Raw genomic sequence first — 14387 nt, forward strand, 5'->3', positions numbered from 1 at the left:
CATAATAGATTCAACTTTACGATAAAGCGACTTATTTATGTGTTTTTTCACTTTATTAGTCATATTTGGACTGATGCGACTTATACGGTGGAAAATACAGTAGTATCTTATCTGTTGTAGATAGCACTTCGACCAACCTCAGTTTGGAGAAATAAACTTTAATTCTGACTTTATTATTGAGCTAACAACTTGTCCAAGTCGATTGTGTCCATCTTTAAACAGCTTAAGTTTCAAGAACTTTATAGTGGTTCATGCAAACACTATTTTATAAACCTTTATATCATTGTTTGTTTTGCATCATGAGTTCATCCCAGCAGTAATAGGTGCCCATTGTAATTTCATGAATATTGATTTAAAAAAAAACTAATTAAGAAAAAGTCTGGATAGTATTTTTCTCACGTTGATGGTTAATGCGTCCCTAAACGGCTACCAACCCCCACAAGTGTTCGTTTACTGACCAAACAGCGGAAGTGACTGTAAATGGGTCAATGATGGTGACATTCGTGGAAGAGCCGTTTGGACTCATCATCATGTTGCTCTAGTCAACAATGCAGATAGCAGACATGGCATGAAAGTATTCAGATTCCCAACTCTGCTCGTGTCAAGTCAAGCTCAGAGTCAGGTGTGTGCTACAAGCTATGGGTAGTGAACACAAAAGACAGGAAAGACCGAGACTCTAGCTCTCGGCCAACCCTTGTCTGATTTAACGTCATAGGCAGATAAACAATAGATGAATAAAAGTTTAGTTGATAAAACATTAGTCTAGTAAAGCTGCAGGTCTAACTCAAGTGTCATGTGTTTGAATAGTGAGCTGTCTTTATGGCGCTCCGCTGTCTTCATAGTTCATTCTTCTATTTCCACCTGAACATCTTCTCTTGTCTTGTCTGATTCCACCATATTTGTTTACCCAGACGACAGTCAGCCTGATGCAGGTCGATTATGTGACTCAAATGTTCCGTCGTGTGGCTTAGGGAAGATTCAGCCAAGTGCTTTGTTTACATCGAGCACTACTGGAGTAAACTCATTCATTCTGCAACGTATGATGCATTTCAGGAGTTTGTGGAGTGCCTTTAAGACGTCCTGCAGGAAGTGTCCGAAGCTGTATTAAAAGTGCTACTGCTAGATGCTGTTGCTTTTTGCCCTTACAGGAAAAACAACCAAACAACACGTGTTTATTTTATTGGCTTTGTATAGTCTATAATATCAGTTCAACTTCTGCCCATTAATGTGTGTAGATTAAGTTATTGGTTAAATAAATCACATTAATTCATACATAATACATAAAACTGAAGTTGGCACTTTAAACCTACATTTTGTACTTTATTTGGAAAGTCTTTTTTTTTTAGTCTTCTTGAAAGTCCTGCAGTCTGAGAACAAATTGTTCTGTTAGGAAAATATGGAACAATAAGATCTCAAATATAAGATGGAGCTAGGTTGTTGAGAGCTTTGTAGGTTAGAAGTAAGATTTTAAATTCAATTCTGGATTTGACAGGGAGCCAATGGAGAAGCTAAAACTGGAGAGATATGATCTCTCCCACTAACTCCAGTTAAGACTCTGGCAGCAGCATTTTGGATCAAGTGAAGACTTTTTAAAGAAGTTTTTGGACACCCAGATAATAAACCATTGCAATAATTCGGTCTAGACGTGATGCATGAACCAGTTTTTCTGCATCATTTATAGATAAGATGTTTCTAATTTGACTGATATTACACAGGTGGAAGAAGGCAGTTCTAGTAACGTTTTTAATGTGGGGGATAAAAGACATGTCCTGATCAAAAATAACACCAAGATTTTTAACATTAGAGCTGGAGAACAGATTAATGCCGTCCAAGGAGGTAGAAGTAGTAGTAGTAGAACAGTAGTACATTTGCACTACTGTTTATATTCATATTAGTGTTTACATTCACACTACTGTTTACATTTGCGCTACTGTTTACATTCACACTACTGTTTATATTCACACTGCTGCTTATATTACACTACCGTTGATATATATATATATATATTTTTACTAGCCTTATTGCATATGTCACTTTACCTACACCAATATCAAGGAATTCATACATACACTGTGTACATTCACTTCATATGCTGCTTTGCCACTTACTACAAAATGTCAATGTCAGGACCTTCACTTCATTTCATTTTATTTTATAGATATACTTTTTAAAATATTTTTTTCTACCGTTATAGCACAATTTAAGACAGTATCATACTTTTATTTCATTTTATGCTTATGTTTATTAAATGTTTTAATGTTAAATGGTTATTATTATTATATTATTATTATTATCATTATTGTTGCACCGGGGTCTGAGAGTAATGTAATTTCAATCCTGTGTATGTCCTGTACATATTGCAGTTTTGACAAAAAAGTGACTTCGACTTTGACTTGACTGATTGGATTCGTTGGGTTTTATGGACAAATATAACTGTGTATCATCAGCATAATGAAAATTTATCCCATGCTGTTTAATAATTTTACCTAATGGAAGCATATACAAGGTAAAGAGTATTGGTCCAAGCACTGAACCTTGCGGAACTCCATGACTAACTTTGGTGTATGATTAAGATTCATAATTTAAATTTACAAATTGGAATCTATCAGATAGATATGATTTGAACCAATTTAGAGCCGTTCCTGTAATCAATATCATATTCAAGTCTCTGTAGTAGAATAATATGATCAGCTGTATCAAATGCAGCATTGAGGTCTAACAGGACCAGTGTAGACACCTGTCCATTGTCAGAGGCCATGAGAATATCATTAGTAACTTTCACCAGTGCAGATTCAGTGCTGTGGTGAACTCTAAAACCTGACTGAAACTCTTCAAACAGATTATTTCTTTGCAGATGATCACGTAACTGACCAGAAACTATTTTCTCTAGATTTTTTTTAGATTAAAGTTAGATTAGATATAGGTCTATAACTGGCTGAACAACTTTAAATAAATATTTAATGTGAATCATCAGCATGATGTTAATAACACCTTACATTTTATTTATTCATTTATTTATTAACCTTTATTTAACCAGGCAAATCCCATTGAGATCATAGATCTCTTTTTTGCAAGGGAGGCCTGGGCCTGAAGGCAGACTAAGGTTGTTTTCACACCAGATAGTCCGGTAGATTCGGTTCGGGGCCAATATTCATAACCTTTTGTTTACATTTGAGCTGGTGCGTTTGCATTCACACTGCACTGTGCAGTCGAGTCAACCTGTTGAACCAACCTATTCCCCCGCTCGCCTGTGGTGGCACTGCACCAAGAACTACTGAAAGAAACGACACAAAAACCTCTGAAGACACGTCTTCTTCTTCTTCTGGAAATAAAAACAAAAACGAAGTGGCATCAAGTTTTAGCAGTTTTAGGAGTTATATTTGGTCATTTTTCAAAAATGGACTTAGCATGAGCAGAAGATGAGACAGAAGACCATGGAGAATATTGTTTTTCACACAAGGCAGCTGACGGCTCCATATAAAGTAAAAGCAATGCGTGTTTGTTTACCCTGCGGAGCGGGGCTCGGTCTGTTTACATTCACACTGTACTCGAACCGCGCTGGAGTTCTCTTCTACCGGACCGAGACCTAGGTTTTAGCCCGGACCAGAGTTCACCTTTTTGTTCCGTGACAGAGTTCGATGGTGCGTTCACACCTCCCCAAACGAACCGGACTTTCTAGGAAAACGGGCTAGAGTTCGATTAAAGCGGACTAAACAGGGCTGGTGTGAATGCACCCTAACATGCATGTTTTTGTTCTGTGGGGGGAAACTGGAGTACCCGCAGAAAACCCACACAAGCACGAGAAGAACATGCAAACTCCACACAGAAAGACCCCAGGTCCAACTGGGGATTGAACTCTGGACCTTCTTGCTGTGAGGCAACAGTGCTAACCACTGAGCCGTCGTGCTGCCATTAACATTAGGTGTTAATAGTTTTGTTTGAAAAACATCACAGATAGTGGCAGGAAAATGTTCGTATAAGTTGGTCGTCCCAATTGATAAACTAAACTGGGAAATGGTTTGTTTAGTAACATTTAACCCAAAACAATCTCCACTAACCTAATCTGACTGAGTGCACAATTACGAGAGTAAAAACATCTTTGAATAAAATTCACAACAAATAACTGCTGTGTTCTGGTCTTTTACTGACGGACAAATGGTGATTGCGTTTAGATTTAGTTAATTTCAACCACATTCTGTGGTTCTTAGAGAGCCATTTAATAAATTTGGTGCAGGAGGAACGAGTGTGAGAGGCAGGCAGCCAGATGGATCGAGTCTACTATCCTTGGCATGCCGGCCACATCCTGCACCAGTGCTGAAAGGTCACAGTTCATGGGCCGGTTTGATGGTTGTGGTGCACCAGAGAGACCACATCCCTGGACTCAAACACACATTCTACACCCCAACACAAGCACATGCAACAAACGGGTAAAAAACAAAAGATTTTATAAACACTAGACAAGGTATCTGCAACATTCATCTTTAAGCAGCCATTTCAAACATATTTCTAAATAACTGAGATTTAATAGGAGCCATAAAAATCTATTTGATTCTTAAAAAAAGATATTAAATTATTTTTACAGTAAATTTTTAAAAACAAATACCTTTTACTGTTGTGTTATTCAACTACGATAGTCCCCCCCACCCCACCCCCCCACACCTAATCAAGAGACTCCAAGTGCTTTACAACACAATCCGGGCTCTCATTTACCTCCACACACACATTCTTACAGCACTCTACTACACCTCTACAAAGACTAATCTGAACAAATCATACTATACTATAGAGATTAATCAGTGCTTTATCACATTCATACACACATGGGACACACATCAGAGGCATTGAGGGGTTCAGTGTCAACCAGGGACACTTCAGCATGTGACTGCTGGTGGAATCAAACCCCCAACCCTCCTATTGGAGGATGACTGCTCTAACCACTCAGCCACAGCTGCCCCAAAAGTGTAAAATCACAAGAAACGAAGTCTATTTCTACAGAAAGAACTGACTTTCTTGTTTAGAAAGATGCACACTGATCACACTGTGAGACATTTGAAGCACTAGCTGAAGACAAACCATGATATTCATGTAGTTAACCGAAGAAATATTTTATTAGAGGCAGGCCTTTCTTCACATATTCATAAGAAACTATCTGTATGTTTTTGCAACACCAAATATTAGCTGCTTAAAATCTGTCAAATCACATAAATGTGCAAAACTCATAATACATTTACAAGTTACAGTATTTTCCGGCCTACAAAGTCAAATCTTTTTGCCTAATTTGCATACCCTGTGATTTATACGCCGAAGCACCGTATTTATGTTTTTTTTTCTCCCAATATTTATAAACCAACGTTTGGCTGAGATATGACCATTTTCATTCATTTTGACATGGAGAATATTGAACACTACCATTTTCAGCAGCTAGCTGGCACTCAAGTAGTATGACATGCCGTTGTGTCATGTAATAGGTGAAATTGGCTATTAATGACACAATCGGCTTGACATAACCTGCCACCTTCGTCCAGCTCTGGGATCATGCCTGGAGCAACAATCAAATCTGCTTCATTTCGCTGCATCACCCCGGTGAAATGCAGCTAATTTGACCAATAAAGTGCCTTTATTAAGTAAAAGTTCAACAGAGACACACCATTACTATAATGCTGAGCAAACAATTGTTTTTAGGTGGTTATCTTGTTAAATTTCAAAGAAATGCACAGCAAGTCATCCTGCTGCACGCTCTTGCTTCCGCGTATCGGCTTTTGAAATGCAGCTAATTTGACTGTTAAAGTGCATTTATTAAGGAAAAGTTAGACTGAGACACATTTTTACTATAATTTCGAGCAAACAAATAATTGTTTTTAAGTGTTAATCTTGTTAAACTCTTCTTAAAGTTCTCCCGTGTATGCTCCCGCGGCCGCCATTTGGCAGCCAATTGATTTTTGGTACAACATCGGCCCACGTTTCCAGGTTGTCAGTGGTGATGCGTAACAAACGCGTCACGTCAGGGGTGACACATAATAGATGCGACTTATACGACGAAGCAACATATTTATGTTTTTCTCCACTTTATTAGACAAATTTGGACTGATGCGACTTATACAATAGGGCTTTAACAGACTACTCGAGTAATCTAAACATCGATTCCTAGGACATCTATTGAGTTTTTTAATTTCACGTTGAGTATTTGTAGTGATGTCATTATGTCGCCGTTACGTCACTGCGTCACGTGATCTGCACCGGGCGCGGGTTACAAAATGGATTCCTCCAAGCAGACTAATGGAGCAGAGCAGGCCCAGTCTTGGCAAACAGGTAGAAATGCATCAGTATTATGGAAATATTTCACTACAGATGAATCTTCCGGTTCAACTACCGTAAGGAAACAGAAAATGAATCAACTTCCTGACTGTTTGGAGCTCGTTGCAAACCGGTGTTGCACCATATTCTGTGACCACCGTATATTGTGACCGTAGGGGGCGGTGTTGCATGCACTGTTGCAGGTCACAGAATATGGTGCAACACCGGGTCCAATGACCGAACCAGAACCAGTTTCCTCTGACCTTGTTTCACAAACTAAAAGCAAAAAATATTAATCTCTAAACCGATAAAAAACCTATAAACATATTAATCTCTAAAACTAAACCTAATGCGCACCACAGCTGGTGGTGGTGCGGGGTGGTCGATCGTCCCACTGTTTTTAGTTTTGTTTTTGTCTTTTACTTTTGCAGCTTAATAATAATAACTAATAGTTGAGTTTTTCCTGTGACTTATTTGCAGTATGATAAATGGTAGGATCATAATATACGCTCCCAATGTTTTGTTGGTCTTCTTTTGTAAATAATGACCTTTTTTGCGGTTTTATTTATTTTTGTATCTTTAGATCCTATTATGTCATCAAGTACTCGAGTTCTACTCGAGTTTTATTATGTTAATGTCGAGTTTAAAAATTATGTAGTCATTCAACCATTATTATACGGTGGTGCGACGTGTACGGCGGAAAATACAGTACTTTAAATATGCTCCCAAAAAAGTGAATTTCCTCGTGGATTTGGAGAATGTGCTGCCTGCTATAAAGATGCAGAAACAAATTATTTTAAAATCGCTGGCTAAGAAATCCCTTCAGCTGTAAAACTGATGACAAAGTGAAAGCTTGAGTCACATTCAGCTGATTGTGGGCCTGAAATGATTGTACATTTTATAACTAATATGTTAGATTTCTGTTACAAACTGGTTTCAAACTGAAAAACAAACATGGATTATTAGGGTCTCTCTACTGCACATGTTGCAAAATATTCAAACAGGTAAACAAAAACAAAAAATTACAATTATTTTATTCTCAGTTTACTAAACAGGTTTGCATTGTTTTTAGTCTGAATTGGAGCTACATCAGTGGGTCTAAAGAGCCACAAATGGCTCCAAAACCACAGGTTGCAGACCCCTGAATTAGACCGGAATCTGAACACGGAGACGTTAGTCTAAGTGTGAGGCAGCTCTCTCCTCCATCACACCACCTGAGACTCCTTCTGCTAGCCACAAGAGTAAACACTGACAGTAAACGATGGTAAACGCATCACTGGCACAGAAAAGTCACTTTCACATAAATTCCAGTCAACCGCGTCTGCAGACTCTTGGGACAAATTAAAGCAGAGACGTTCCACTGAGCTGCTCTCCTCTCCGTCGGAAGGTGTGCAGGCACGTGACTTTTTCCCTTCTTGTCAAAAGTGACATGAGCGGCTAATTTAATGGCTGTGCAGGGAGAAAGAAAAGGGGGTCTTGTATCCACGGCAACCAAACAAACTGAGACACGTGCTTCCTCCTGTTGTTGGCCATGAAGGACGGTTTGGATAAACACCGGGAGAATACTGGAAACTTTCACTCTCACATTTTCACTCACGCGCTCCTGTCTCCACTTCTTTTTTCCAGGTTGCTCTCTCAGGACGCACCATCTTTGGGAAAAATAAGGCGATCGGATACAACAAGACAAGCACGTGTTTCAGTCAGTGGAAGAAAATACTCTGTGGAGACGCCAGCCTCTCTAATTCTTCAAACACTGTTCCAAAGGACATTTTTAGACCGAGCCGTTATGTCATCGTAAAATATCCTTGATACTGAGAGGCCCAGATGCAAGAAGTCTTTTCATCTGTTCTGTTTAAATCCTGTTAATCTCAAAGCCCGACACACATCAAGCTTAAATAAAGACAGACGTATGAAATGTGAGGCATAAACCCAAAAAAAAAAAAAACCTTTTATCTTAGAAAGCAGATGTGAGAAGTGTCATAAAAATGTGCTGGGACTCACAGATCATAGTGCTGGTTCCACTTGGGGTCAAGCGTGTTCCTCACAGTGTCTGTCGAGTGGCATTGCCCTGAACCGTCCACGACTACCTTGGCGAAGGGATCAGGGAGACCTGGAAGACGAGAACAGAACGTCAACACGCTCATGTCACGATGAATATGGTAAATGGACTGTACTTATATAGCGCCTTTCTATCTGATCAAGATACTCAACGCGCTTTACACAACAATCTGTGTCCTCATTTACCCATTCATACAGCACTCTACTAGATCTCTACAAAGTTAATTGAACAAGTCATTCTAAAGAGACTGATCAGAGCTTTATCACATTCATACACTGATGGGACACACATCAGAGGCAATGAGGGGTTCATTGTCTTGCCCAGGGACACTTCAGCATGTGACTGCTGGTGGATTGGAACCCCCAACTCTTGCATTGGAGGACAATTTCTCTAATCACTCAGCCACAGCCACCCTAATATGTTCACAACATATAGAGTTGCTCTTACGTTCACAAATCTGTTCAGACCTGACTGATAGTAATCAGTATGGTTACTAATCAACAAATGAAAGAAAATGTTCACACATTTTGTAGTGGGGTTCTGTGGTAAGTTTATGAACAATTAATAATTTACTTGTTGTAGATAGGTCATGGAACAGCCTCATTTTGGAGAACTTAAGTTGAATTCTGACCAGATTTACCACCTAACAGGTAGTCTGAAGAATTGGGAACTCTACAAACTAGCGCCACCACAAACTACAGTGAAGTTTTGAAACTGGAGTTTAAAGATTGCAGCAATGTACTTTAATGTTGGACCCACTTGGACCAGCCATCAACCTGTCAGTCTGGTCAGAATCAAAGTATTTCTCCAAGCAGATGTCGTTCAAAGAGCTATCGACAACCAGTAAAGCGTAATTGTTCATAATCTTCATAATTATTCACACAAAATCCTAAAAATGTTGGTCACTTGACAGGAAACATGTCTGCTGATGACTTGTGATTTATGGACTGAAGCTGTTGACATTTTGACTCTTAATCTTCAACAGTAAAAGATCTTTCTGAAAAAGATAAAGCCAAAATGACATAATATTTCCAGACGTTCACTGCTAACACATGGGACCTAAGAGCTCGGGAGCCACTGTCCTGCATGTTTTAGATGTTTCTCTGCTCCAACACACCTGATTTGAGTCAGTGGGGAATGAACAGGTTTCTGTAGAGCATGTAGAGGTCATTCAACCATTGAATGAGGCTTGTAGGAGCAGGGAAACATCTAGAACATGCAGGATAGTGGCCATCGAGGACCAGGATTGGATGCTAGCTGCACTAAATATAGTTCAAGCATCGCTGCTAACTGGTATCATCACACCTCCAGCATTTCCCCTAGCATTATTCAAGGAGGTCACTTCGACACACTGACTTGTGCCATCTTGTTTTTAATGTGTACCAAGCAAAATGATGCGCAATCTCCTTGATACCAGAAGAGATAATAACACATGACTTTTCACGTGACTGACCTGTTCTGGACGCGTTTACACTTTGTGTTAAAGTAGGGTTAAATTTTCATGCGTAATTAACGTGTAAACAAAGTGTCACCAACACGTAAACAACACATACTTTACATGTAAATATCACGTTAATTTGTGTTTGACATACACATTTTGTCTGTTTGGATCCATTTTGGTGAACTGCACTACCTAGCAATTTGAGTTGTGTCACTTTTCACTGGCTGACCAGAACTGGGGCTAAACCAATTTAGCAAACCCATTATTCCTCTGTCGTAATTTTTATTTGTTTAAATGTGGTAAACTCCTACATAAACAATATTTAGAATTAGGGATGCGCAATTTTATCTGCATGGTATCGGTATTGGCCAATATTAGCGTTAAAGTTAAATATCAGACATCAGCCATTCCATCAAAATAACTCGCCAATATAAAATACACTGTTTTTGTATGACAACCCAGTGACAAGGATGCCTGCAGCACAACGTGATGACGTCACGTGCGCCTACCTGATCTGATCACGGCAGAGGGGAAGAAGTCAGAATGTCTGCGGTGTAGAAGTTTTTTTCAGTTGAGGATGTTGGATATTCAAAGACTTATGGACTACGTTGAGCCTCGCTACATCCTCCCCAGTCAAAGATATTTTTCCGACGTAACTTTACCCGAGTTACAAGCCGTCACTTCCGATGTCATTGAGAAGCTAATAGTCGATAGCACTTGGGTGAGTTTCACCACGTTAGCATGATTTGTCTTACGGCACAATGGATAGACAAAAACTTTGAACTTAAAAAGTCTGTCCTTCATGTACAGAGTGCAGAGGATCCCACACTGCAGCTAGGAACCTGGAACAAGCCTCCACAAGTGAGACAGCATCACAGCTGACTAATGCTTATACATAACATTTAACACTTTTCATTTAATATAAGTTAAAGTGCTATGCATATCATATGGCTGTTACTGAATAAATGTCACCAGCTCTTACAGCTGTTACACAATTTTTGTAGCAAATAAGCCTAAATAAGAGGACTATGTTCTGACAAAGTAAAGCATATAAAAATATCCGTATCGGTTATTGGCCAAATAAGTTTTAACATATCGGAATATCGGCCAAAAATCCAATTTTGTGCATCCCTATTTAGAATATAGACTTATTACACTGGATGTTGTTTATATAAAGCTTTTATAGCTTTAACTGTTAAAACACCTTTGTCCTTGTTTTTGAAGTTTTATTTCAATGTTACAAACATTAAATGATGTAAAACTATTTAGTCATTACATCTGCTGTAATGGTGCCTAATGGTGCTTAATGTAATATTGTTTACTTTTTTAATGCCCAATGGTGACATTTGTTGTCTGCTTTCTTCCCATCACACATGTGGAGCAGAGGGGAGGCACATGTAGGTGCTTCTCCTAATGCTATACAATAAACATTTTCTTTGTAACTAATCAAATAATAATCAATGTGCTGCTTGGTAATACGTGAATTCATATGTATGCAAAAAATTATGCCTTTTCACACCTAGAGGCTCTGTAAATATTCTTTGAGAAACCTTGAAACACAGCAGTGAGAAAAGCTGCACACTTTGTAAATAAATCATCCAAGTTATAAAACTTTTCACTTATTTATACATTACTATTTGTTTACTTTATGTTACTATTTAAGTGTGATTTTTTTAGCTGGTATTAAAAGCTCAAATCCTTTGTCTCATTGACAACCCCCACTCCCACAGACCAGAAACTGCACCAACTATTCTGAGTTAACACAACATAAGGAAACTGAGTTTTGTCTACATTGTCATTACTGTTCCCCACCTACTCCCAGAGTGAATGTTTGCTCTGCTCCTGAGCTTTGGAATGGCAGGAATGGGCACCACAGAAACCACCCGAGTGAGCAGAGGACCTTAACGCGCTCGTTCACCATGACAGCCTGCCCCAAACAAACCAAAACACTCACAACACCTTAAAGACGTTAAGTCAGCTGTGGTGCAAGAAAGCTGCATGGCAGCATTTTAGTGACACTTAAAAAAAAAAAAAATCAGTCAATTACTGCTTAGAACAGGCATTATTTCAATTTAATGATGGGACACCATTCCACTCCTGAACATATGTAGAAAAGCATCACATCTGTTCAAATGGCCAAATATGTAGATACTAAAGATGTCTGATGTCTCTGCAGCCACTTTATGAGCCTTAAAGGGCCTTTAAGTGTACACACACACAAATCTAAAAAAAACTCATCTCAACAAAGTTTAAAAACCAGTAACAAACAGATACAAGGGCTGATACTTACGAAAGAAGTCCTTCTTCGCCAGGTTTTTGGCACACAGAACTAGAATAAAAAGAAGAAAAAAAACAGGTATTAAAATGACATAAAACATCAGACAAGTGATATCCTGATGCATCCTCAATAATGCTCATCAGACAAGTGATTAAAAAACTATGTTGTTAACATTTGTTTATGTTTTTGCATTAAAATTGTGCTGAAAATAACAAAAAAATGAGCTGGGTAAATGTTAAAACAGACATGTTAAATATTGAGATATTTTGCTAACAGACAAAGTTATAATACTACAGTTAATGTCAACGTTTTAGGCACATTCACCGTATAGCGCTTTAAGTATGTGTTGAGGATGATCCTCAGCTACCACCACACCAAATTTTAGCTCAATATTTGCCCAATCAACTCAGCTACAGCTAGTTTTGGGTTTAATAAAAAACAATTGTGGACCAATTACTTTCTGAAAGTTGCATTCAAATATATACAGTGGTTCATGAGATATTTTGCAGTTAGTGCTCAGATTATAAGTTGTGACTGACTCTCAGCTGCTGCCACACTGAATTTTAGCTCAGTAATTGTGAAAGTGACTGAGTGATAGTCATTTTTATGTTTTGGTGGGGCAGTTGGCTATGGTGGCCATCTTGAATCCAAATGTTCCTCAGTTGTTGATGGGTATCCATTTCTGAGAGTTCCAATAAGATCTGTCCACTGGTTCATGAGAAACTTTGGTTACATAACAAACCAAACACACACACGCACACACACACACACATGCATATTTGCACAGTAATCCAGCACATTCCTATAATTATAATTTATCCAATACCAGTTTTGGCTTTCTTTATATTATTAATATTTTTCTGTGATTACATCAACAGAATGGGAACCAAACTTCTGATTTAAATTAAATTAAAGTTTCGCTACAAGTGATATCACAAGAAAAACAGAGTCCAGACAAAGAAAAGTTGATTTGTTTTCTTAATCCTCCAGACGTTAAGCTGGAGGTGGAGATGTTTAGTCATCATTTCTCCATCAGCAGCAGCGTGCCTGCAGCAAAGAGTTGGATCCTGACAGTCTACTGTATAAAGCTGTGGAGGTGGTTGCTGAGGAGATGAAGCAGAGCCACTAACTCCTTCCTGCGTAAAATATGGATTGATGAGGAAGCTCTCCAACCACCTGGGTGTCTGGAGTTCAGAGTTACAGCCAGTGAGTCAGGCACATGGAAACATTTCACCCCCACTTGTACTGAAGTTACCTCTGAAGAACAGCGTGTGAGTCGATGATGCATTTAAACAGTACTGACACAAACTTTAAGCAGTGAGAGTGTGATTATGTTTGAAGATATTTGCTGTAAAATGGGGGGGAGAAACAACATTTGGATTCTGTAAGTAAATGTGCCAAAAAAGAGGGGGTAGCGTCTGCAAAGTATGTGATCATGTTGATGTTGTAACATCTGCTCGCCAACACTTAGAGCTGCAGCTGGAACGATTCAAGGCGAGACGCAACATTAATGATCTCATGGCCGCTGCCTTTCCTTTATTTTCTTCAATGAGGCTTACATGATACCCGACACATGTTGCCGCTCCGCCGTGCTTTAGGCTTCATAAACCTGTTCTCACGCCACAGCTGTTGTTGGAAGTCCTGTACGCTGGGATTATTTATAGTCCGCACCCTCTCTGAAATGTGTTTCGCTTGTCATCACTTGGGCTAATTGCAGAGTCGCAGCGATCAGTCGACAAATTATATGGCAGAACGTTGTTTTCAACAACAAAACAGGAAATTATTTTAAAAAGCAGACAAGTATTTGGGATATTTTGAATATTGTCAATTCAGCTACTGCTTGCTACAGCATACTTCAATTGAGATTTTGTTTGTAATAATCTAAGGCAGTTTTTAAACTTTTCAGCTTCCGAGCAACAAAATAGCAGTGGCCGAAGAAGCTTAGCATCCCGAATATTACAAGTTAAATAAGGCATGATGTGCAATATTGGTGTTCGATATGGTCTACGATTTATTGAAGTCCAAGAAGTCATTTTGCAATACTCATATTCTGCTCACTGATACTGTGATGATACATTTACTAGATAGTTAAAGCTTTAATGAAAACAACTTTGGACTATTATTTTACTTTTTATTATACAGTAGTCCCTCGTTTATCATGGGGGATCAGTACCCTGAAGCCACATTATAAGTGAAAAACTGCAAAGTAGGAATAGTAGTACAAGTGTGTGTGTATGTGTATATATATATATATATATATATATATATATATATATATATATATATATATATATATATATATATATATATATATA

General features: G+C 38.5%; 1 protein-coding gene across 1 annotated transcript in view; it reads right to left on the reverse strand.

Moving 5' to 3' along the window:
- Positions 1-14387, reverse strand: part of LOC119421555 (E3 ubiquitin-protein ligase SMURF2) — an 81654-nt gene that overhangs the window by 40992 nt on the left and 26275 nt on the right. The window contains exons 2-3 of the mRNA XM_037688898.1: positions 12085-12123; positions 8296-8404 (exon numbers count right to left, since the gene is read on the reverse strand). Coding sequence (XP_037544826.1) covers positions 8296-8404; positions 12085-12123 — 148 coding nt within the window. The remainder of the gene's footprint in view (positions 1-8295; positions 8405-12084; positions 12124-14387) is intronic.

Source organism: Nematolebias whitei, chromosome 15 (assembly GCF_014905685.2).
Source record: "Nematolebias whitei isolate Nwh7 chromosome 15, NemWhi1, whole genome shotgun sequence".
Lineage (NCBI taxonomy): Eukaryota > Metazoa > Chordata > Actinopteri > Cyprinodontiformes > Rivulidae > Nematolebias > Nematolebias whitei.